The 26,068-nt window shown below is 46.7% G+C and overlaps 2 protein-coding genes across 3 annotated transcripts; both read right to left on the reverse strand.

Annotated features, from left to right (window-relative positions):
* Positions 1-234: 234 nt before the first annotated feature.
* EXOSC6 (exosome component 6) lies at positions 235-1,521 on the reverse strand. The gene has a single exon (XM_063112640.1). It carries the CDS (start codon positions 1,487-1,489, stop codon positions 671-673), a length of 819 nt encoding a protein of 272 aa, XP_062968710.1. The 5' UTR covers positions 1,490-1,521; the 3' UTR covers positions 235-670.
* A 1,230-nt stretch (positions 1,522-2,751) lies between these two features.
* Positions 2,752-24,071, reverse strand: AARS1 (alanyl-tRNA synthetase 1). Of its 2 annotated transcripts, none has more exons than XM_063111964.1 (21): positions 24,002-24,071; positions 20,526-20,682; positions 17,936-18,124; positions 17,444-17,589; positions 15,395-15,586; positions 14,586-14,730; positions 14,109-14,254; positions 13,356-13,464; positions 13,054-13,204; positions 12,050-12,174; positions 11,474-11,618; positions 10,130-10,308; positions 9,412-9,525; positions 8,513-8,719; positions 7,540-7,724; positions 6,031-6,139; positions 5,199-5,312; positions 4,470-4,589; positions 4,252-4,338; positions 3,745-3,858; positions 2,752-3,297 (listed from the first exon to the last, which is right to left on the reverse strand). In XM_063111964.1, the coding sequence occupies exons 2-21, from the start codon at positions 20,667-20,669 to the stop codon at positions 3,112-3,114; spliced, it is 2,907 nt and encodes a 968-aa protein (XP_062968034.1). In that variant the 5' UTR covers positions 20,670-20,682; positions 24,002-24,071; the 3' UTR covers positions 2,752-3,111. The 2 variants fall into 2 exon arrangements, with proteins under 2 accessions (XP_062968034.1, XP_062968033.1); XM_063111963.1 differs by lacking the exon at positions 24,002-24,071 and adding an exon at positions 23,903-23,994.
* Positions 24,072-26,068: the final 1,997 nt, after the last annotated feature.

The following is a 26,068-nucleotide window of genomic DNA, read 5'->3' on the forward strand; positions in this document are numbered from 1 at the left end:
TAAGGGGGCAGCTTCTCCTTTCCAGATCACACTTCCCACATCAGCGCCTGCAGCTGCTTTAGTATTTCAGCCTGTCTCTTCTACTCACGTTGGCCTACGGGACAAGCCACATTTAAGGCAGTGTTGTCCTGAACCCTTGACACCAGGGGTCCAAGAATACACTACCCAGCTCGCAAGAGCCTTGCTCTTTTAAATTGTGTGCCAAGAAGAACCACAACAGAAACGTTTTCCAGATAAAAAAGGGTTTTTGGTTTAGCTCAGATGTGAGAAGGTACATCATCCTGTCCATCCTCTTCAAAGTAACCCAGTTATATCGGAGGGAGTCACTAGCTGGCCTGCAGAGGGCCCATCCCTTATCAGACAATAGCTCCAAGTCTCTATTTCCAAGCAACAGGCAAGTCTAGGTGAAGTCCTTCCCGGCTTGGGAGTGTGGCTGCAATCATACAGGTTCCTTCAACTGGGTGGCTGCTGGGAACCAACTCAAGCAGAAAAGTTCCTTTAATGGAACAGTTTCAAAAAACCGTTCCAACACAGCCATCCAATGCAACACTTCAGTGCGCGCCTCCCCAGATCCTCTCCGGTGCTCCAGCTTCTTAGGCCGACAGCTCGGGTCCTTTCGGGGACGACAACAGCACGGTCCTCGGTGTCCCTCGTTGCTCAGGCTTCTGGTTCAGGGCGGGGCGGCGGCGTCCCTCCGCCGGGCGGCCCGCACCAAACACTGCTGCAGCACCGGGTACAGGCGCTGGCAGCCCTCGAGGCCCAGACGCACGGCCTCGGCCCAGCTCTCAGTCGGGCCGCCCTCCCCGCTGCCCAACAGCCCAGCCACCTGATTTAGCACGGGCATGAGCGCCACGGTGAGGCCGGCGGCGGCGCGCTCCTCCTCGAGCCGCGTGGGGTCCAGCAGCCAGGTGGGCGCGGGCCCCGGCGCGCGGCTCAGGCCGCAGCCCACCACCAGGTCATACATCTCGACGCCCGCGTCGGCCAGGGCGAGCGCGGCAGCCGTGAGCGCGGCGGCCAGCGCCGAGCCACCGTCCTCGAGCAGCAGCGCCGACACCTCGAGCTGCGCGCGCGGGTAGCGCCCCAGGCGCACCGCCGGCTCGAGCGCCTCCTGCAGCGCCAGCGCCAGTTCGCGCTCCTCGCCGCCGCCCGGAGGCGCGCGGCGCCGGCGGCCCGCGAAGGGCGCGCGGCGGAAGTCGCAGAGCAGGCGACCGCGCAGCGCGGCCGGGGCCTCGCCGCCCGCTCCGGCCGGACCGCCGCCGCGTTCGCCGCCCTCTGCCTGGCGCGGGCCCGACACGGCGCACAGCACCTTGGTGCCTCCCGCCTCCAGGTAGGCCGAGCCCTTGGCCTGGCTCAGCAGCCCGGCGCGCGCGTAAACGGGCCGCAGTCGCGTCGGGTCGCGGGCGGCGGGCGCCTCGTCCTCGTCGGCAGCGTACAGCTGCGGCGGCTGCGACTCTTCAGGTCCGCGTATGCGGCGGTGGTCCCCGGGCATGGCGGCGCCTGCGTGCGAGCCGCTTCCGCCGTCACCCCCCTCCCGCACGCACGTTCTTCTGCCCGCTGAAAGCCGCACGCCCGCGCGAGGGCTGCCGGGACAGCGGCGGGGCCACACTGCCCCCTGGCGCCCTGGAGGGAGAACGGCCAGCGCGGCCAAGCCCCGAGCCACAGCAAGGACGTCGTCTGCCTTTCACTTACTTGTGCAGGTTGTAATTATTTTTTATTCATGTATTTATAAAGATGATAAAGCAGACTTTATTCAAGGGGCGACATGGTGATAGGTATGGGGACCGCTGCAACTGGGTCTTGCAGTGGAGTAGAGATCGGACTCAATTCCCTGTAATTAATTTTGCACTTATTTATGTGACTATTTTCTGTGTTCCTCACTGCCTTGCCCAACAGGGCGAGGATTGAAAATGCTGTTCAGCCCTGTACAGAGTGCCCTGACTGGCATGAACACGCGTTGAACGAATGGATAATGAATGAATGGACTTGTCTCTTTCTGGTACCAGGCTGTGTAATCATCTTTGTATCCCTAACACTCCTCCCTGGGCAGTGCTCCATGAAGCCAGGGCCCCAACACCCTCCCTCTGCCCACTTCTGTCACACTCAACTGAGGACAGCTTCTCACCCCTGCCTCTCTTCCCTCCTCTACTTTTGTAAGCAGGTCCAGCCTGCTGTACCGAGGACAGAAAATGAGTCCCAGCCGTCATATGCAAGCGGTATCTTTAATTTTCCCACACACGTGTCCTAATTCAACTGTTTTTAGACCCGGCCAGGGTCTCTGTCCTCACTGGTCAAGGAGGCGGAATGAAGAGGCAGTCACTGGAGTGGGGGAAGGCAACAGCCGCACCTAGATACACCTCCTATACCAGAGGACACGTCTAACCTCATACCAACCTCACACCTACAGCTTCATAGGGAGGGGGAGGAGGGACACAGGCCTAAGAAATAAGAGGTTCTTGTACGAGAGGCTGTAAAAAAGGAGCTTCTCAGCTTCCAGTAACCCCATAGATCATCTGAATTGTTAATGCTTCCCTCCATCTCCCCTACCTCTTCTGCCTCTACCTCCACAAACATCCTCAGGCCACCCCAGAAACAATTCCCAAAGTTCAGGGGTCTCGGGCTGTACTTGGTGAGGACTGCAACCTAGAGCCAGCTGGAGCCACAGCTTTTATTCTAGACACCCAGGGAGCCAAGGGCTGTCAAACAGGAGGCAACTGAGGGAGGAGGGGTTAGAGATCACAGGGCATCATCAAGTATTGCACATGGTCCTTTTATTCTCTGCAGCAAAAATGATTCCTACAAGCAGACCCAAAAGCCTCAGGTTGACAGAACTGTATTTGCAGACATGAGCATGATGATGATAAATAGCAATCCCAGGGTAGTGGTTCTGGACAGACGATGCTGACGTGTGGGGCTCTGAGCAGAAATGTAAAGGGACACTGAGTCACAGGATGGCTCCCAGGTATCTTCCAAGTACTGCTGGGTTAGGAGGACGGATGGAGCTGTTTAAAGGTCCCCAGATTCAAATGTCCTTGTGGCAGATGGAGAGCTTCCAGTTGGACTGCTGCATCTGGATGAGGGGCAGAAGCTTCCCGGGGGAAGCAGCCCCTCCCCTCAGTTCTTCACATCTCCCAGGTGGAGCTGGGCAAAGGAGGTGGCCAGCTGCAGCGCCTCCTGCAGGCAGCCCACGTTCTTGCCTGTGGCCTGAGCAGACACGTCCTTCCCACCACCTTTGCCATCCATCAGGCCTGATACCTGCTGCACCCACTCGCTGGCTTTTAGGCCCCGGTTGGCTGCATTCTGGAAGACAGAAACGGGGAGAAGGATTCAGGACACAGAGTGGGATTGAGAGAAGTATGGAAGGAAAGAAAAAAGGATGGGGAGCCACAAGCACCCACTCCTGCCCTTGGTGATGCTGCCGGAGGCTGAGATAGACTGTACAGCTGGAGCAGGGGAGTAGTCAGTGGCCAGGATGAGGACATACTGAGTCCTGGATATGCTGGCTTTGCCGGGTATCAGCCAGCACAGTTTAACCATACTCACCGAGAAGGCCTGAGAATAAGGGGCACTGGTGAAGGTGACATACAGGTGGGCGGGACAACTGTTTTTAATGGGGGCTGCACATACATATTATTGGTCTCAGCCAACAACTGTGAGAACCGAGCTCCCGTGGAAAAGCTACAGACCACATTTCCCACTGGCGCAAGGGTTTGCAAGGTTTGGAGCAAGACCGCAGGCAATTCTGACCTGAGGGACCTGACACAAGCATGTGATCTTGCCAGCCTCATTGTCCACAGTGAAGAGCATGGCAGACGTCTGAGGGGAATGGGTCTTAAAAAGCTTCAAGGCTTCATTCAGGGCCTGTGGGGAGAAGGCGGTGTCAGGCCATAGCCCTGGGGCAGGAGGCCCTGCTTTCCACAAGGATGAAGTTTACAGAACTCAGATCTCAGAGTGTGCCCCCCAACCCCAAGAGCAGATGCTCTCCCTGGAGCCTGTGTGGAGAAGGCCCCAAGCACAGGGCCTTGCCCACACTCCAGCTCTGAGGTTTGCCTCCCTCCAGGGGCTGCAGCTCTCCAGCCCCCAGATCGCTCCATGGGTCAGCCAGACCTCAATCCCAGTGGGTGCTTAGGTGACCACTTGGTTCAGAGCCACAAAAGCCACACATCAGCCACCAGAGAGCTGATGAGACCCAGAAGGAAGTGGACATGCAGCAGACAGACACAGAGCAGCGCCTGGACCCCAGCCCTCAGTTGCCTTAGCTGAGGCACCGCTCTCCATCTCCAGGATGACAAGGGGCTGGTTGGGGTTGCTGTCAATGAGCTGCTTTGTCTTCTCCAACACCTGTGAGGAGGAAGTCCGGAAGAGAGGCTCAGGCCCAAGGCCCAGACCCTGAAACCCAGACAGCCATCCTGTCAGCCTCTGCTGAGGAAACCCTCCTGCTCCCTGTGAGCCCTATCATCCCCAGGACTCACTCGCTTCTGGACATCGGCTTTGCTAGCCCGGTCTAGGTCATCCATGACCTTCTTCAGGGATTTGAGAGACTCCCGGAATTCGTCCTTCTGCCACTGGGGGATGACTGCAGTGGCCAGGGCCTGGAACCAGAAGCAGAAGACTACCTGGATCTGGGCCACAAGGAGCTAGGATATGAGGCTCCAGTGCACCCAGCCCTTCTCGCCTTGAACCAAAGTCCTCCCCAACTAGTGCCCAGGAAAGGTGAGAGAAAGAGACACAAAGGTATCTAGTGGCTCTGAGATCAGTCATTTTATGAGCAACTGCAGCAGCTGTGACAAGCAGGGCTAGAGGAAAAGGAGCAGAATAAAAAGAGCTCAGCTCTCATTTAAGAGCTGGTCCTTACCCAGCTGTGAACACAGCCTGTGATGGGCTTATGGGAAGCCCCAAAGAATAATAAATACAATGCAAGCTTGGCAACGGTGGGCACCCTCAGCACCATCTCCAGATCCCTCAACCCCATTGTCCACTCGTGCTTGGAAGGAGCTCTCCTGCTAGCAGCAATAGGAGCAGCAGGCAGGGTCCAGGATCCCTGGAGTCCCGTTTGCAAGGCTACAAGAGGACAGGAGTCAGCCCCAAGGCCCACTCCACTAAGAACCAGGACCCGATTGACTACAGTGAGAGAGTTCAAGAACAGGGGATGTCTTATACATCAGGTGTAAGGGTTGAGGAGGGAGGGAGGCCGCCCTTACCTCCCCGAGGTCAGCGATCTCCCTCTGCACATCCTTGTTTGGCGCAGTCTGGGCCTTCACTTTGGCCTCGGTGACAGATAGAGCTTTCTTCAAGCTCTCTGCTTTCCTGAGGGCCTGGGAGGGGAACAATCAGAGCTGTGAACTCCAGGGCAGGTAACTCTCAGCCTCACTGTTCTGTCTGTAAATAGTCGTGGAAGCACCTGTGGCAGGTTGTGGAGCAACACACCCAAGACTCCAGAAGTTTCTTTCTTTCAAGGAGCAAGTGCTGACAGCCTCATGCCCCGGAAAGGAGCACCTTTGTCACACACCTGGCCAGGAGAAAGCCTGCACCTTAACCCAGGTTCAGGAGTGACTGAGAACTTGTATATTAGGAGCCCTTTTCACCAAATGAAATGTCCATCCCCCAGGCTTTAGCATGTCAGACTCAAGCTACAGTTCCCATGCCCAGAGCAACTGTCCCTCTGCTGCATGCACCTCAGACTGGGCACATGCCCCTAAGAGTTGTGGATAAGCGTGGGGTGGAGGGGGAGGCTGCAGGGGGTGGAGTGGGTACAGGACTTAAAGCCACAGCAGAACCTTCCTAGACACAGACATGTAAGAAGGGAGAAGGCCTTTACATATATTTTAAATCTTTACATATATTTTAAAGTTTAAACATGATAGCTAGGAAATCTTGTGCGATGGTGGCTTTCTTCTGCCAGGCAGGGGTAACTTGGGGACATTTTGGGGGTAGCACAGTGTGTACTTTCAGACTGTGACAGCCACATAACTGCTGCATAGATTCAGATTGGGCTTCTCTTGCCTTGCTCAGATACCAGCCGGATCTGCTCACCTTCTGGGCTTCGGGGCCTGTGACAGCAACAATCCTCCGGATACCCTTGGCAATTGCTTCTTCAGTCACAATCACAAAAGCTCCCGCGTGACTTGAGTTCTGCAGGTGCCTGCATGGCAGCACACAGGTGTGTGGTGAAGAGGAAGCCCGGGCGCCCTGGCCTCCTCCCTGCATGTGGGAGCCCTTGGCTGGGGTGCCTGAGCCCTGTGAGGTAATCCCGGCTGGGGAGGTGCTGGCAAGGGCACAGTAGGTAAAGGCCCTTCATGTTTAAGGGAATTTCAGAACAATAGCTCTGGCTAAATGAGGACAAGAGAAGCAGTGGGAAGGGGAAGAGAGTCAGGGGAAGCCCAGGCTGGAGAGTATTCTAACACTGAGCAAGACACCATCTCTCTGAGCCTCAGTTTTCTCATGTATAAAACAGATAATTCTCCCTCACATGACTGTTGTGAAAATCAAATGAGAGAAAGTGAAAGTGCTCAGTAAGCTCTACTATCCAGCATGGTGTTACTGCTGTTAGGGGCTCTGCATGACCCTTTTGATCCTGTGATGGAACATAAACTGTTTTTATCTCCCTGCTCACTAACTGAGAATATTGGAGAGTTATTTTTCAAACCATACCGCAATTCCTTAAATAGGTTCTATTCCCCAGCTGCTCAGAGAACCTCCAATGCTCATTAATTCTCACAGTTATCCTGTAAGCATGGTATAGTCTTTGAAAGGTGTTTCTTGTGTCCTAAAGAGTGTATTCAGATAGAAGAGGGGCTCACTTGAAGGCCCAATTCAGCTGGACAGAGAGGCCTACAAACTCGATTTCCCCAGATCTCTACCACACACTCCACACACCACACCTGCTCCCTGCCTGCCTGAGGCCTGCAGGAGGCCCTGGACAGGCTTGACTATGGCCTTAAGAATGTTCTTCTCACCAGGCTTCCTTTGGAAGCAGGAACTTTCTAGGGCAACATGACCTTCCCCATAAGACCCCAAGAGCTATGGAAGAATCCAAGGTGGCAGAAATGAATGCTCTCTCAAGCCAAATAGCTGGGACTACCATGTGGCCTGCTCGGAGGCTCCTAGACAATGGGGCTTAACTCCCCAGATGCTGCCCAAGTGGCAAAAAGCATCAGGTGAGGCGCCAGGAATGGAAAGGGTATCGTGAGCATTCCATGGCCTTGCTGAATCCTGAATTCACACTGGCCTTCTGGTTAGGATCAGCTGAGGGAACAACAGCAAGCAACTCTGTGTGGCAGCTGTCAATGCAACGTTTTCCACCTCCTCCTCCTAGCAAGAACATTTCATCACAGACCCCGGAAATGTTAATGTCAGACACCGAGGAGGGTCTGATTGGAGCACTAGCATGCTGAGGTTCCTGGGAATGCTATTTGGCAGCTACATTTCCAAGGACTTCATTTCAACGTTGGTCTAGCCTATCACCCACATCTTCAAAAGGTGATGCCAAATTAATAAAAAGAAGGTAATCCCTTCTACAGCTGCTCCTCCCACGGTACTCACGTTCCCCCACAGAACTCAACAGAAGTGAGGGAGCCAGCAGGACCGGAGGGGTCATCCAACAGCTTGGACACTGGGACTCCAATGGAGACGACTCGTACGGGGTCAGGATAGGTTTCATCAAACACAGCCCGCAGGCCCTGGATGGCTTTTGCTGCTGCCAGGGGACAATCCTGGGTGTAGACGGGCTGCCATAAAATGAAAACAGAAAGCTGGGAAAGGCTCTCTGGAGGAGGAAGAAGGAGCTGGAGAGCATGGTCCCACAAGCAAGACTCTGGGGTTCTAACCCTGACTCTGTCCAGCATGTGCCCTGTGCCTCCTGAACCAAAGTCAAGGAGGCTGGTCCAAAAGTACTGAGTTATCTCAATTGATTATTTACAGACCAAACTCCCTGTTCTACTCTTTCCCCCTTCTCACTACTGTACTTGACTAATCTTTAAAAAAAAAAAAAACTGGGCCGGCCCGTGGCTCACTCGGGAGAGTGCGGTGCTGATAACACCAAGGCCTCGGGTTCAGATCCCATATACGGATGGCCGGTTCGCTCACTGGCTGAGCGTGGTGCTGACAATACCAAGTCAAGGGTTAAGATCCCCTTACCGGTCATCTTTAAAAAAACAAAAACAAAAACAAAAACAAAAACAAAAAATCAAGGGGATCAAGATGGAAATTTCCAACTTTTTTTGTGAACTAACTCTCATGTGGATGCACTACACGTAAACAGATATAACTGGAAGAGCTCTGGTAGTCCTAAGGAGGGAGTAGAACAAAGACTTCCCCTCCCCTTTCACCCAAAACCACCACTGCCCCCTACAAAAGCACAGTTTGAGAATCACTGCTTTAGGCAAATGTATGTGCAGGACCAAATATGATACAACAGAGTGACAGCATTTGTACTGCTGCCTCCACGGACAGAAAGTGATGTGCAGGAAGGAGTGAGAGGTTCATGACCCAAGAGCTTAGACATAGTCTAACAGACCTTGCCTGCTGCAATCATCTCATTAGCAATCTCTTCAGCCTTCTTGATCTGCTGGGTGGACATAGCTCCTTTGGCAGTGAAGTCAAACCGAAGGCGGTCAGGAGCAACTAGGGAGCCTTTCTGGTCAGCTTCCCCAAGCACAGAGCGCAGGGCGAAGTTCAGAATGTGGGTCGCTGTGTGGTTGCTCATGACAGGTCTCCGTCGGGGCTGTACAGGCAGAGGTGGCTGGTGGGGAGGTCTGAAATAGGCTTCTAGTTGTCCCCCATGCCCTCCCCTTCCTTTTCTACCACCTAGAAAAGGAACTGGCAAACTATGGCCTATGAGCCAAATCCAGCCTGTCACCTGTTCTTACAAATTTTTATAAACAGGTTTATTGGAGCACAGCCACACTCATTTGTTTACGTATTGTCTACGGCCATGTGTGCTCTACAACAGCAGAGTTGGATAGCTGATCGAGAGCATATGGTCGGCAAAGCAAAAATATTTACCTTCTGGCCCTTTACAAAATAAGTTTGCCAACCCCTGGCCTAGTCAATGGTGCAAAATTAAGTCAGTTAAGTGCAAAACATACATTGCTACTGTTATCTTGGAGTTCCATCAAAAGCAACAGAGCCTAGTTCTTAATGAATGCAGGATCCTTGACTCTGGAAGAAGTTTTTGAGGTTAGAAAAACAATCCATGAAAACAAGTCTATAGGATCCCAACTGAAATCACTGACTTAGGAACATACAGATTTAACTCTTCATTATGTCCCTCACAATCCACTAAACGCACCAAAATTTACTCCTGCACTCTACTTATAATTTCACGTGGGAGTAACAACGATGATGGGCCAATTTAAAGCCAGGGGAGGAGGTGACCACTAACCAGATCCGACAGGCCAGCACGACACCACTCACCTCATCAATGAACAGCCGGACCTGGTCCCCCACTCTCAGGTCGCCGTAGATCGCTCCTATGTGCAGCACATAGCCTCCTCGCACCTGAGCGTTCTTCACCGTAAACTCAGTTTTCTAAGAGTCAAGGAGACCAATAAATAAATCAATCTTTAAAAATGTTATCAATTCTCTCATATATTTATTTATATTCACATATTAAAAAATTCTCTTTACATATATAAACTGTATACACATACATATATTGTCTGTAAGACACACTTTAATGGTGTCTGTGTATATATACACATACTTACCATTAGTACCATTACATATATTAAATATATATATACACACACGATATTAAGGAGCTTCTTAGAGAATTCAAAAGCCATGGTAAGGAACCTGAAGCCTAGGGAGCAAAGGTAACTCATCCAAGACCAAATTCAGCAGTGGCAGAGCTAGAGGCTGAGTTTTCTGCCGGATGTAAAAAGCAGGCAGCAGCCGAGGATCAACCTTTGCACCCTGGCTGCAAGGATCTTCTTCCTACACAGGTACCTAGTGGCCAGGAAAGCAACAGGTACAAGAAACAGCTCCCTCGGCTTCAGAAACCCTGACAATGGGACCCAATCCAAAGTTCTATCAGGTCTGCTTCCCAAGGCCAGAGTTCTGAGGAGCAGGAGAAGATCCCCAGCTCCATGCCTGGCCCTCCCTAGCTACCAAGGAAGGACTGTGGGCTCACGTCTTCACTGCTGTCATCAACCTTCACCAGGTAGCCTTCGTCGTAGATCTGCCCTCCTTGCTCGGCATAGAAACAGGTCTTGTCCAGCACCACCCCACACTCCTGGCCGGTGGACACCTCTTCCACGAACATCCTCTCCCTGCGCAGAGCCAGCACTGTAGCCACCGTACTCTCAAACTCTGCTCGGTGGAAACGCACAAAAGAGTCAATGCCTTCATTCACATGTTCTTTGCTGGCTTTTGCCAGATTCTATTTCTTAAACTCTTCTTAGGTCCTAATTAGCTAATCTTATTTTGGAAGCAAGCAAAAGGCCACAAAAGGCCTTAGCACACTGGTTTTCCACCAGAGAATGCAACACTTAGTAGGGTGACCAATTGTCCCAGTTTCTAAGACTGAGGGGTTCTCTGGGATATAGGCTTTCAGTGTTAAAACTGGGATGGGCTGGCTGATTAGCTTAGTTGGTTAGAACATGGTGTTGGTAACAACAAGGTCAAGGGATTAGATTCCCATACCAGCCAGCTGTCAAAAAAATTTTTTTAATAATAAAACTAAAACTAAAATGGTAGTCCTGGGCATACTGGGATAGTTGGTCACCCTAACTCTGAGCTACTGAGTAGAAACTTGATGAATCTGATTAGATATTTAATAATAATAAATTCCCTAGTCCAGGTCAACTCACAAAGAATTTATTCATTTTATGGGCTTATTTGTATGGATTTAGGTATAAAATGCTCTCTGCCAAGACAAAAAAGCAAATGTTTGCATTGCCTGTTCATTTCTTTTGTTTCTAAACTTTAGAATGCCACTATCCTGATGTAAAAATTCAATAGCCACTGTGGATTGTATCAATGTCAATTTCCTGGTTTTCTGCAAGATACTACAATTAGGGAAAACTAGATAAAGGGTACACGAAACCTCCTTACAAATTTTTTCCCACAACTTCTTGTGACTATAATTATTTCAAAATAAAGAGTTAAGAAAAATCACCAGTCAAGGGTGTCTGTAAGTATAAAAGTGCACAGCATGACTGTATAGCACTACAGGAGAGGCTGTCAGAGATCCGCTGGGTACCTAATCTTGAAACTTGTCTCTCGGGCCAGCCCGTGGCTCACTCAGGAGAGTGCGGTGCTGATAACACCAAGGCCACAGGTTCGGATCCCATATAGGGATGGCCGGTTCGCTTACACTGGAGAGCATGGTGCCGACAACACCAAGTCAAGGGTTAAGATCCCCTTACTGGTCATCTTTAAAAAAAAAAAAGAAAAAAGAAAAGAAACTTGTCTCTCAAAACCCCCCAGATAAGGGGCAGAAAGCTCAGAAGGCAGAAGGAGCCAAGCAACATACCGTAGTTACCACTGGAGTCTGAATGGTAATTATACTTTGGGGAATCATCTGTGGCCTGCAGTCCCTTTGCCCGGAGCTCTTCGATAGCATAAATGTCCAGCATAATGAGGTCCTCCCCACCAGCTCCCTTGCCCTGTGATTTCAGCTGCCAGTAAGAGAAACAAGCAGAAGTTACACTAAAGCAGGAGAAAAAGAACACTGACGGAATCTGCTAAATTATGCTCAGCATAAGGCTCTGGAACAGGGTTTTTCAATCTTGGCACTGTTGACATTTTGAGATAGATAATTCTTTGCTGTGGGGGCTGTCCTCTTGCATTGTGAGATGCTGAGCAGCATCCCTGGCTTCTACCAACTAGACGACAGTAGCATCCCACCCCCAGTTGTGAAAACCAAAAATGTCTTCACACATTATTGCTGAATGCCCCCTGGGGGGCATAATGGCTGCCAGTTGAGAACCACTAGTCTAGGGAACAAAGAATTTCAGAGACTTTAATGGAAGGAAACTCATGCTTGCTTTACAGCCAAGTTCTGCCTTGGCAGGTGTTGGGTTTCCTGTTCACTCTCCCAATTCTTTACCTGGGCCAGTTTTCTCTCCTCTTCAAAGCCATCCATATCTACCACCAGGCCCTTCTCTTCAGCAATCAGTCCAGTGAGATCCACTGGAAACCCATAGGTGTCATAGAGGAGCCAAGCAGTGTCTCCTACATAGCACAAAGGAGTTGTGTCAAAATAACAGGGACATCTGCCTTTTCCATGCCAAGCTCTCCCAGGAGGATGCTTGGAGTGACAGAAGGGATTAAAGAAACAAGTCACTACTAGTCCTATGCACCTACGAGAATATCCATCAAATCTTTTCTTTTTTTTTTTTGGTCTTTTTGTGACCGGCCGTACCGCACTCAGCCAGCGAGCGCACCGGTTGTCCTTATATAGGATCCGAAACCGTGGCGGGAGCGCTGCTGCGCTCTGCTGCACTCTCCCGAGTGCACCACCGGGTCGGCCCCATCAAATCTTTTCAAATTGACCTGGAGGAAGCATAAAGGGTCTTATCGTAAAGTTCTGTTTCTTGATCTGAACACAAGTGTGTTCAGTTTGTGAAAATTCATCACACTTTCCCTCTGTGCATTATTCTTCAATAAAGTGAAAAAAAAAAATCTTTGGAATTAATTCTCCTATCTGGTGAAAAATAAAGCAAGTTACAAAAAAAACCAGTATATACTAAATGTTCCAATTTTTTCTTGAAAAATACACACACACACACACACACACACACACAAATGCATGTAGAGAAAAATCTTGAATAGTTATACACCAAACTCTTAAGAGACGTTACCCTGAGAAATAAGTTTGGGAAAGAGGATTTCTCACTTTTACTTTTTACTGTATTATTTGAACACTTTACCAGGATAATCTATTACTTTTAAAACTGTATTATTAAATCTCATTTTACACCAAAAGCAATTTAATCAAGCTATGCTCAGCCTTGGGAGGAACGGGAGCGCACGGTGAATTTGTGGAAAAGGGCTTGCCTTTCCCAGAAAGATGAGACAGCTGGATGGAGAAAGGCACAAGCTGGTCCCTACCAGGAATAGTTTTGCTGTCTCCCAGGCTCTGAATTTTCCTGTCCAGGATGCGACGCCCTCTGCTGAGAGTCTTGAGAAACTGCACTTCTTCTTCATTAATGATGTCCTTCACCATGTCTGGGTCCTTCTTTAGCTCAGGAAATGCATCTCCCTGACAAAGAGGAAACAGAGGTAAGGGGCTCAGTGAAGCAAGAGACTATTCCATGACCCCTCTTACAAATGCCCATTAACAATATGCTGTCTCCCACCCTACCCCTCTTAAAGTATTAGCACAGAAGAGGGAAGGAGGGAAATACACCTACCAGGGACTGGACGACAACATCTACTAATGTAGCAAAGAAACCCCTGCTGGCATTGAGTTTCTCATGGGAGTATCGAACAGCCCGGCGGAGAATCCGTCTCAACACATACCTGTAAGAGGCAGAACCTAGTCCGCTGCTAGACTACATTCCCGGCTCAGGGTTTGGTAGTGGGCCCTTTAGAATTCTACCCGAAGCATCATGGCCAACTTTTTGTCTCCCTCTTTCAGAGACTTTCTTTTACCCTAAGACTGCTTCTTTTTGCATTCCCCAAGGTCATTAAGATTAATTCCAGCATAAAATTTAGTCATATACCCAAAAATCACATCAAGGATGACCTTGGACAAACCCTGTTTTGTTTTCCTTCCATGTTCGGCTATCCAGAGAGGGAGGCAAGAAGTACAGACCAGATGCGTACTTGATACCCATGATCCCAGGCCCTGACTGTCACTGATGGAGTTTCCTGGGGCTAGTCAATACTTATCCCTTACCCCAACCCTGCTAACATCCCATCAGACAACCTTAAATACATCCTATCATATTGGACTTAGCAGCAAAAATTTAATATAGTGGCAACTATTTAACATAAGCTAAAGCTCCTGTCATTCCTTAAAAAAAAGGGGGGGGGGTGAGGATCTCTACAACTACCCAGAAGACAAAGGAAATGATAATAACAAAGTATGTCTTTAAGTTCCATAAAGAGTTATAAAACTCATGGTGTCAGTCCTATTACTGCCCAGTGTGTAATGTACTCACCCCCGCCCTGTGTTGTCAGGCCGGCCACCATCGGCCAGTGCCACCGTGATGGTCCGAGCATGGTCAGCCAGGACCCGGTAGGCCATGTCAATCCCATCAGCATCATCAGTACCAACTCTCCCAGTGTATGGCCGCGCACCTGTGCCCTACAGATGAAAACCAGGAGGCAGCCCTTTAAGAAGCAGCCCATCTGGCACTGCCTTCCCAACAAGGAGATTCTTAGAGGATTGAGCATTAGGAGAAAGGAGGACCATCTTACCAGATTCTATAACCCCAAGAACAGTGACAGTAGGGGGAGTAAAGAGCCTCTGCCACCCCCCCCCCCCACTCAACAAATCACACTGCCTCATGCCTAGATGGTTATGGATACCTACTTAGCTGGCAAAGCATATGGTCATTTTATCTTCCACAACACTACTAAGAGTCCAACCTGGAAACCTCCCCAGAAGTTTACAGTGGCTGCAGCAGGACCCTTACCTTCTGAATGGCTTCAAAGTAAGGGACAAAAAGGTCAGTATCATAGTTGGACATCTTATTCTGCAGCACAGACACCAATCGCTCCAGGCCCATCCCTGTGTCAATGCTTTTCTTGGGAAGAGGTTTCAGAATGCCATCCATCTCCCTGTCGTTTCCAGAGGAAGAAGAAGTTGAAGCAGGACTCAGGTTGCTACCTCTCCAGTCCCTGCTGGTTAAAACTCATTTGCATAGCACACTTTGCAGGCTGTGACTATTTGCCATTGCGCCTGCCTGGTCTGGTGGGAAGAGGGGAGTGGAGGGAGAAAGGAAGGAGAAGTACCCTGGGGTTCATTTAAGAGTGAAGCAAGGACTGGCTGGTTAGCTCAGTTGGTTAGAACACAGCCTTGTAACACCAAGATCAAGGGTTTGGATTCCTGTACCAGCCAGCCCCACCTCCTCCAAAAAAGAGTAAAGCAAGCTTCAGAAAATGAGCTTTAAAACAGTAGCCCCATTACAGTAAGAATGACATCACTGGAGTAGCCCTCAAGAAGGTATTATTATGTGAGATAAGGGAAGTTTATAATAGAATAGGCCTAGCCCTGCCCCAGAGATCAAAGGGGAAACAAGAAATAAAATTTAAAGAATGTGCCACAAGACTCCCTGATGCCTCTAGAACCTGCTTCAGCACTGCTCCACTGTCCCCAAAGACAAGGATAAGAAAAGAGCCTCCAACCGAGAAGACAGCCATGCAGCTCTGAGTTCCTCTTTCTCTGTTCAGCTCAAAGAAATGTACTGCTCCTAGCAGGAATAGAGCAGGACCCCAAGGCCACCTGTTATACTGGATGAACACAAGGTTCCAGATCTCCAGCACATTGGGATCATCCTGGTTGACGAGGTGTGCGGCATCCCGACCACCAATCCGGTCATAGTGGATCTCGCTGCAGGGACCACATGGGCCTGTGTCACCCATCTCCCAAAAATTATCCTTCATGTTGCCGGGAAGGATTTTGTTGTCATCCAGCCTGCATAGAGCAGGGAAGATAAGTCCAGTTACAGCCACTGACAAGGATTCTGCCTAGACTTGCATCTACACAAAAGAGATCCTTATGAATTTCCATATAGAAGACCCATTCTTTGGCAATTACTAATGTTAAGCTTGCATACAGATCCTGCTTAAGAAGCAGAACATGATTCTTCTTGAGAGTGACTACAGTGGAACACAAAATATACACGGGCTATATCATAACGCAATAAAAATACACAAAGATATGTATAAAGCCTAGAAAGGAACACATATTTTCTTTGCAAATATTTCTTCATTTTTCAAAATGACTATATTGTATGACAATATAAGTGTTAAAAAGCTGATTATTTAAAGTTACCTCTCTATATCCCAATTTAGTCATCTCTCACCTTAAAATGATACCAAAAGGAATTTAATAAGATTAAAATGTTTCCAAAGTATTGGTTTTTGTTGAAAGTTGCTAAAAGAGCACTCAAAAAAAATTGTGCTTGCTTGATAAAGACCGCGCAGATATACATGAAGCCAAGTAAAACAGGATTTAATAAGCAAGGGTCAAGATTAGTATTTAACTTTCACATGTGTTACTACCCAAAATGTCCAAGTACATTTAGACTAGAGGGTCTAACCAAGTAGGGGTTTCAGACCAAGTAAAAGGGGATACTGAATTAAAATAATATACCTAGCATAAAAGTAACTACAACAACAACAAAAAGAAGCAGCACTGTTTCCAAGTATAGTGAGAATATACACATATATATGTATGCATACATATATATATAACATATGCACTAAAGGACAAGGGTGTTGATAAGAACAAGAAAAATGAGATGAATACAGTACAGGAGGCCAACTATCTATGGGGGTACACCACAGTGCATTCCAATTCCTTTGACATAGTACTTCATGAATTCTGTTCAGTTTAAAGCACAAAACATAGATAGCTAATCCATTAGACAGCTTATCTTTTATACTACGTGATCACACTTTATGTTTTAAAAAATAATTTCAGAGCTGGCCCGTGGCTCACCAAGGCCACGGGTTCAGATCCCTATATAAGGATGGCTGGTTAGCTCACTTGGGAGAGCGTGGTGCTGACAACACCAAGTCAAGGGTTAAGATCCCCTTACTGGTCATCTTTATATAGGGGAAAAGTAAATAAATAAAAATTAAAAAAAATTTTTTTTTCTTTTTCCTAGTCCTGTTGGATGCCATTACATTTCCATAAGAAAGAAACTTTCACGGGCCGGCCTGTGGCTCACTTGGGAGAGTGTGGTGCTGATAACACCAAGGCCACGAGTTCAGATCCCTATATAGGGATGGCCGGTTGGCTCACTGGCTGAGCATGGTGCTGACAACACCAAGCCAAGGGTTGAGATCCCCTTACCGGTCATCTTTATATAGAAAAAAAAAAAAAAAGAAACTTTCACAGAAGAATGCCACTCTGTTGAAAAAGACACACACACACACAGGGCTACAGAGATATGAAAAAGGCCTGGAACACTATATATGAGGTATCAAACTATTAACGATTAATCTTAGGGACCTTTCACGTCTTATTTTCCACATTTCTATAGTTTCGATTTTTACAACATATGCATTATATGCACAATTTTAAAAAATACATAAAAAGCAAAAACCCAATAAATTCTTGTGTCAGCTTTCAACAGAATGATCAAACATGCTAAGAAGCAATGAATGCATCTAGAGACAATTATTCCCAGTCACCCCTATCTGCATCTCAAAATGCACACCCCAAAATAGGAAATGGCAATGTTCATAAGACCCCACTCTGGCACTGAATTTAGGAATCACTTTATTCCTCCATATACTCTCAACAAGTGAGTTGCATTCTTACCCCAAATTTTGCCAGATCTGTCTGCACTCCAGATCTGGTTCTAAGCCAGCTGCTTCATCCCCACCAAAGTAAGTAACGTAAAGTCTTTCAACTGGAATGCCAAACTCTTGAGTGAGAAGTTCTAGAGCCATTTTACATGCCAGTTCCTACAGAGAGAACAAAAAGAAAGATATGGAACGTGGCCAAACCAAAATCTACTTAGTAAGAGTAGCAAAAGACCAGATCCTGGGAACACAGATACAAAACTACAATATTTTCACTATAAACTCAACCAAATTCCAGATCAACTTATGTAAGAAATCCAAACATAAACTGAAACCATCAAATTACAGGTACTACTTCTAGGAAGTCTTAGAATTAATAAATTCCCTTCAATCCTGAATCTCCTTCATGATTATATTTCATATTTTATAACAAGCAAAATTAGAACCCAGTTCCCTTGATGGAAACGAATGACCACTTTACCCAACAGTTCTTCCACCCTGAGCTTACCTTGAAGTAATCTCCAAAAGACCAAGAACCCAACATCTCAAAGAAAGTGTGATGATAGACATCCTTGCCCACGTCATCCAGGTCATTGTGTTTGCCCCCAGCCCGGATGCATTTCTGGGTATTGGCAGCTCTGCTCAGCTTGGCCATAGGGTGAGATGGGTCAATTGTGTTCAGGAAGATGGGTTTGAACTACAGAAAGAATGGAAAGAGTTCAACTTTTAAAGTGTTGTAGGTTATGTCAGGTGGCCACATGCTGGCAAGAAGAGACCCTGCACAAAGTGTGCAGTTCATGATTTAATGAGCCTAGAATACAGTCACTTGTCAGAAGCAGGCAGCCTGACGGAACTGAAGCAAAGGTAACCTGTCTTGGAGCAGCTCCTCCCTGGACCTAGTTCCTTAATAGTCCCCTCCACTGCCACTGACATCACCTGCACAGGGGAAAGGCCTGCCAGATAAGGGCCAAAGGTTAATAACGTGAAATCTGTGCTTCTTCACAAGTCTCCGACATTCAGGGCTTGAGGTATATCATCTCTCTGGAAGAACTTATTCTAAAAATTGGTATGCTCACTTGGCAGTAAAGGTGATATGGAAGAAAAAAATTTAAGACCTATTAAGGGAGTAGAATCAGCACAACTTGATGAATGATTGGATGTGTAGAGAGATAATATGACCTAGCCCAGAAGATTTATCAAGTCATACTTTGATACATGTTATTCGTGTAACTTTGTCTTATTTTTCCCACTAGACCTGTCCAGTTCAGCACTGTCCAATTTGGTAACCACTAGATACTTGTGACTACATAAAATTAAATTATTTAAAATTAATAATCAGTAGTTAACATTTTAAAATTAAAAATTCTGTTCCTTGGTCACACTGGCTCAATAATCACACATGGCTGGTGGCTACTATACTGGGTGGCAAACTTATAGAACATTTCCATCATTGTAAAAAGTTTTATTGGACCTGAATTAGCACTAGATCATGAATTCCTGAAAAAACAAAAACTATCTCATCTAACCCTGTATGTCCAGCACCTAGCATAGTACCTAAAAAAGAACAGGTATCTAATAATACCATTTCAAATGTTAAAAAAAAAAAAAAAAAAAGCCACTGTATTTCTGATCAAAAGGCAATATAGCACAAAGCTTAAGAAAATGACTTCATGGATTGAAATCCACACTCTCAACACTTACCAGGAATGTGAGTATGGACAGCTGACCTGAGCTGTCAGTGCCTCAGTAGGGATGGTAACAGAGTGAGGCTTGAATGAGCTAATGTATGTGAAAGATACAGAGTAGCATCTGGCACACAGTAAGTGCTGCATGCAGGCTAATAGTTGCTGTTATTAAGAGAAGGTTTACAAACATTGAACCCCAGTGGTTCTTATAGTGGCAGCTCATGGGGGAGAAGACGGAGCTTGTGCCCAAGTAGGCCTGAGTAGAAGAGAACCTTTCCAGTGTTCCAGAAAACCTGGAACCTCCTTGAAAAAGTCCACCTAAAACTAATGCCCCCTGTTCCAGGTATATACATAGGACACACACATAACTGAACACATTTTTCATGATTTTATAGTTAATGTTATACAAGGCAGAAAATGTTCCCCCTGCTTCTAACTTTCCATGCCAGAAAAACATATAAGAGAAAAGAAAATGTCCACTTATCCCAGAGTGACAAGCATCCTAAGGGCCTCCATCCTGAAGTCCTAAGGGATGGCAGACCCACTGTACTAAGCAGGGGTCCAAGAGAACCATCATAAGATAGCCTGTGAGTACCACCTAACCCGAGTGCACTTCCAGTCAAGGATCAGCCTGGTAAATATTTCTCAACGTCACAGGCATACTGAAAAACTCCTTTTAAACTCCTTTATAAACTTTTGATGCTTCCACTATTTCAAGAGAAAACCCTTTCTCTAACAATAAAACTTTCAAATATCTTTTATAGTTCAACTGCCCAAACACAAAACTTATTAACTAATAAAGTTTCTTCAGCAATTGATCTAGATTGGCAGTAGTGGCAACAGCTTCAAGAAAGGGTTTTTTAAAAAAAATGAAAACTGTACACAGCCTAGAATGGGAATGAAAGCAAAGCTCTGAAAGAATCCTGAAGAACCCACTTATTTTATAAAGAAAAAAATAAGGACAACAAAAGAGAGTCATGATCACCAAATTAACAAGTCTTTTCAGGGCTCAGCAAGATGAATTCAGCTTCTGATTCTAATAAAACAGCTTTTTTGCTGGGAGGAAAAAAAGGCAAAACTTTATAGACTAGAATGTAGGCTATATTTTTCTTGAAAAGCATACAAGTCTCCTCCATGGGTATTGGGGTCTCTCATCCTAATAATTAAAAATAATAATAGCTAATGTGCCAAATACTATTCATTTACCTTATTCACCCCTCACTGCAATCTACAAACAGACACTACTATTACTCCTCATTTCATGAACTGAGGTTCACAATGTAAACAAAATTATGCAAGATAGCACAGCAAGTGACAGAACCAGGATTCTGTCTGACTTCAGGGGCTGTGCTTTTATCATGGCTCTGCTACCTATGTGGACAAACAGCCAAGAGGAAAGGAAAAAACCCCTACCTGGTTCATGCCCGCATTGGCAAAGAGCAAAGTGGGATCATCCAATGGAATGGTGGCAGATGAGTGAACATAGGTGTGCTCATTTCTCTTGAAGAAATCTATAAATCGCTGTCGGATTTCACTTGCTGTTAGGGTTGGGTCCATCTTGAAAGTCACCCTAAAGAATTATAACAAAAGAAAGAAATGAAAAACGAGGGGACTTGAAACTAAAAGACAAGTAGGCATTATACAAGACTCCCAGCTTCTCAAGCCCAATCAAAGCAAGACACAGGAAAGCTGTTTGTTCCTAAAACCTCTACGTTGTAATGTCCAAGGCTGAAATCATCACCAAAGCAAAATTTGCTGCACGAGCAGACAGCAGCCCCATCCATTCATCCATCCCATGCCACCCTCAAGAGGTTCAATACACCAACACACCAAGTAGAGCAAGAGGTAGTCATTCATGTATTCATTCACTCAAAAAATATATATGGAGCATTCACTCTGTGCCACGCCCTAGGCCAGAAGTTAGAAAAGGGGAATAAAGGTCCCCACAGTCTTTACAGTCCAACAGGGAAACTAACTGGAGAAGAAGGAGAGGCTCAGGAGACCTGGATTCCAGTCCTAGCTCCAAGTCCCTGAGGGAGTCACTTCACTTCACCAACAAAAGGAGGGACCTACACTACATAATCTCTAAAACTCCTTCCAGGTCTGTTAATCTAAATGCCTAGGACTGGGGCCAGCCTGTTGCTCACTCGGGAGAGTGTGGTGCTGATAACACCAAGGCCATGGGTTCAGATCCCATATAGGGATGACTGGTTCTCTCACTTTGGAGAGCGTGGTGGTGCTGACAACACCAAGTCAAGGGTTAAGATCCCCTTACCGGTCATCTTTAGAAAAAAGAAAAAAGAAAAAATGCCTAGGACTGTGCAAAGTTCTATTATCCCCAAAGCCAGGGTCTCTAGGTTTGGCCTGACATGTTGGTGAGCAACATGTTGCTGTCAGCCACAGTGAACCTGGGGATGGCCTATCTGCATGAGGGAGTGCCTGCAAGTAGCAGGAATATATTTACCTTTATGTAGCCTAAATGCCCCCAGAAGCAAAACTGGTAAACTGCTGCCTTCCCAGCCATTAGATTACTAGGGACCAAGGATGCTGTAGTCCCACTGATGAGGTAGAGCTCACTGAGCATGAAAGAGCAAGGGAATCAGGAAAAGGAAACTGGGAAATAAAACAATTTTACAATTTCAAAGCTCTTTCACATATATTACAATTTCCCTTAGAGGCAGGTTGGGAGAAGTGACAGGCTTTGGTGAGGGTATTGGCGCTGCGATGGCCCATGAAGAACTAGGGGTCTAAAAAAATGAGAACCATCTCATTCATAACATTACCTAAAAGTCTCTAGAATCCTAGACCCAATTCTAACTTTTAATAAGTCATTTTGGCCTGAATTTGGTTCCCTTTATGTAAAAAAAAAATGTTTGCTCTGCCTACTAAACCGGGGTGTCACGAGGATCAAAAGCCATCCTGTATTTGGAAGCAATTTGTAAACTGAAAAGGAACGTAATTGATATTACCTTAAGTTACTCAGCTTAAAGTTTTCTTCATATGAGAAAGATACAATAAAAGATGTACACAGTGAACAATGAGACCCTTACTCTCAGATTTACGTTTAACCACAAATTCAGTTGATTTATTCACAACTCAATCAATGCACTACTCAAACAAAAATGCTTTGGGTAAAAAGATGGTGAAACATTGGCTGAGAGAGCCAAAGAGCTGATTAAAATTCCCACAAGTGGGGACTTGCTGTCCCTGCTAAGGAATCAAGAAAAGGTTTTTAGAAACTTTGTCACACCACATTCTTCTTCATCCCTCCTCCTCATGGCTCTCAGTGAATCTTAATAACAGTGGCAAAAACAGCCGGTTAGCTGTTAACACCAAGGTCCAGAGTTCGATCCCTGTACTGGTCAGTCACCAAAAAAAAAAAAAAAGAAAAAAACAAAACAAAACAAAAACATGGCAATAACGAATTTACGGCAATAATTCTGACTTCCCAGCAACACGCAGCTATTTCAGAAAGTTCATTGTTCCTCCTCTAAATGAGCTACCTGAGGTAAATAAGCAGATAAATTCCAAAAGACACATGAATTTCCCATTTTTGCTTATTCATTCAACATAATGAATGCAAACTATGTGCTAGGAACAAAGTTGAATGAGTCTTTGCCCTTCGCTAAGAGATCATCATATACAGAATTAACTACAATATTGTGTAGAAGGATCTAATATACTGACTATAGCCCTGTAGAGGTTGGGACTGTTAAAAGCTGTGTCCCTACCACCACCACTCATTCATTTATTCACTATAAATAGAGGAAGGCTGCATGCATACAGCGGTAGCACAAAAGTGGGACCTCAGATTCCACTTCCGAGCAGGAACTGTAAACGGATTGGCTTAAATCACACCGTGGCTCCAGCCCACCCCCCACCCCCTTTTTTAAAGATGACTGGTAAGGGGATCTTAATCCTTGACTTGGTGTTGTCAGCACCACGCTCTCCCAAGTCAGCCACGGGCCGACCCTGCTCCAGCCCTTTTAACATGCTCTTCACGTGCCAGGTAAACCGTTAGCCCCACCCTACTCTTTTCCCTTTTCCTAGGTAATTTTTCATTTTTGGTATCTCAATTCCTAAGAAACTCATTTACGGAAGACTTCCCCTTCTGGATCAGGTTCCCCCTTTTACTGTCTCACAACCCCAAGCGTCTCCCTTCATAATCTCCACACACATTTGATGGCTTGTTGAATGCCCATCTCCCCTTCAGGCTGTAGGTTCCACCTCGGTGGGAATCATGACCGCTTTTGCTCGCCATTACCGTACTTAGCATCTAGTACAGTGGCTGCTAAATACATATTTCATGATTAGGTATACTAATCTTCGACTAGCAAGCTCTGAATTAACTCATACTTCAGAGCACATTGGGAAATGCGGACCGTCTGAAAAAGTCATAGCTGAACGTGATGGTCCAGGTGAGCCTGGGCCGGTATCACATACTCAGTTAAGAACGTAGGGAACAGTTCACAGAGGGACTCCGCCCATACTGACCACCCTTCTGTCCTAACAGCTCCTCCCGCCCCACAGGCTCCTAAGGGATTAAAACCAGGGGAAATAAAACCTCTGCTTTGGGGGGCTACTCGATGGCAACCGTGATCCTCTCAAGGTCTCGGTCCTCAGAAAGGCCACCTGAGCCTGCCCCATCGCCAGCACTCCAGCGGACTGACAAAATGCCACTGTGGGACTCCCACTCCAGCCCAGCCCGAGGTTCCCGAGGCCACGCGGGGCCTGGCCTAGGGTCCCGCTGCGGTCACCAAGCTTTTCCAGGGCACCGAGCTCAGCCGCACCCACAACGCCGCAGAACTCTCCGAGGCCAGTCTGCTCCTCTCCAGGATCTCCGTCCCTAACTCCTCCGTCAGATCCCATCGCCAGGTGCCCCCTGTTACCTGCTCCCGCAGAGGCGTAGCAGTACCAGACTCCAGCGACCATCGGCCACAACCCGCACCGCCCCGTCCAATCAGAGCGTGCCTATGGAAAGTGCCCCGCCTTGCCTTACGCCAAGAGAGGTTATTGGCTAATAAATATGCCTATCACTCTGAGAACGAATCAGTTTATCAGTCGGTTTCTGAGGAGGCGGCTCTAAATCGGCTGATGCAATGGCCGGGAAAGACCGGATGGGTGCATCACGTGATAGGGTTAAATCTCTTGGAGACGGACATTTTCGTTTCCATATGCAGAGTCCTAACAGTTGACGTAATTAATAAGGGGAGACGGTAATGTGTTTGGTAGAGGTCACAGGTCTTGGTATAGCTCTGTTCGTTTTAGTTGCAAAATGATATTGCAGACCTCAAGGATTCTTATTGTTCCGATGGATACACTTGTCCGTGTCAGATCTTAAATTTGGTGTGGTAAAAATGACAATAGTTGAGGGACAATTGGATTGGCGTCTGGTCCTCTATTTGCGTTGGCGTTAAAGGCATTGTGTTAGACATTTTACATAGATCATTTCATTTAAATTTTAAACTGCGTGTTAAGTCAACTGGCACCCCCTTTTTTACAGCTGAGGAAACTGCCTTGCCTTAGTTCTTGCTGAATAGTAAGTTGCAGCGTCAGGATCTAAACCCGTGTCTATTTAAGCCCAAAGCCCATGCTCTTAATCGCTGCATTATTACCTACATCATTTGATATACCCAAATACACAGGTGTTGTGTACTGCTGATCATAACTTGGAAAAATATCATAGTACTATTATGTAAAAGAGCATGTGATACAAATAGAAAGTCAAGCTCAAAAGCCAGTAAAAATTAAACCACTTGATTTAATTTCCCAGTTCATGGCAACTCGCTAATAATAACCATATCTAACATTTGTTGAGCACTTAGGATGCAGGCACTGATCATCTAAGCTTTTGATCCTCACAACAACCCTATTATTACTTTTTTTTTTTTTGGCGGCTGGCCAGTGGAGGATCAGGAACCCTTGACCTTGACATTATCAGCACCACCTCTAACCAACTGAGCTCATGGGCCAGTCCATGAGTTACTTTTATTATCTGATTTTAACAGAGGAAAATGAGTCAGGAAGAGGTTAAACAACACAGTTAAGGACAAAACTGAGGGATTTTGGACGTGACCGGCACCATTGTGCACACGGTACGCACAGAATAGCTGCCAGCCTTGTCTTCCACTCCAGCACCAAACCCCCTCCCCTTCCCTTTACGAGAAGCCTCATGACTTAAACAGAAACCCCTTTTGCTTCTGCAAGGGCACAGTTCTCCACCCCGCTCCATATTAGCATAATGCCCCTCCTTGATTATATCAGCCAGCCCTTGGCATGCTGTATAAGCTCTACCACCCCCACACCTGGGGCTGTCCCCGTTTTGAGGGCAGCCCTGGGCACAGCCTGGCAGATTCTTTTCCTTTAATAAAGCTTGAACGGTACCCAGTGTCTCGGCTCACTTTCTTTCAAAACTCAGAAGAGACAAGTGTTTGTTCTGATTCACATTGGCCCCAAATAGCGTATAGTTAGCCTAAATAATCTGAAAAATGAGTTAGACTTCTGTGCTACCACAATTAAAATGGAAAGTCGAAAGGTATGTACAAATTCTACTTTCATCATAAAACAGTATCGGTTGTAATAGTATCAATAACTTGGTTCTGCTGCCAGAGTTGTTGCTATTGAGATAGCACCTTCACTAATGAAAAAATTACAGACATTTAAAAAAAATTTTTTTCATTCACAGAATGACCCAGCCAATACATATTAAGAGAAATCCTAATTGAGACCCGAAAGTTGCATTCTTCTATAATTACCCAGTTCTCTGTGATATTTTTCTCTCTTCAACTACATGCTAGAAGAAAAGCTATCTTAATGCAACATGAAAATTGTATATTTAGGAAACTTCTGGTAAATTCCTGATTTATTCTGGGATAAGCAAATAGGCATGTAGGTGAGAGTGAGCGCTATACACACGGCCTGCTCTTCAGTAGAACATTTGTTGAACCTCACCTTGG

Source organism: Cynocephalus volans, chromosome 10 (genome assembly GCF_027409185.1).
Source record: "Cynocephalus volans isolate mCynVol1 chromosome 10, mCynVol1.pri, whole genome shotgun sequence".
NCBI lineage: Eukaryota > Metazoa > Chordata > Mammalia > Dermoptera > Cynocephalidae > Cynocephalus > Cynocephalus volans.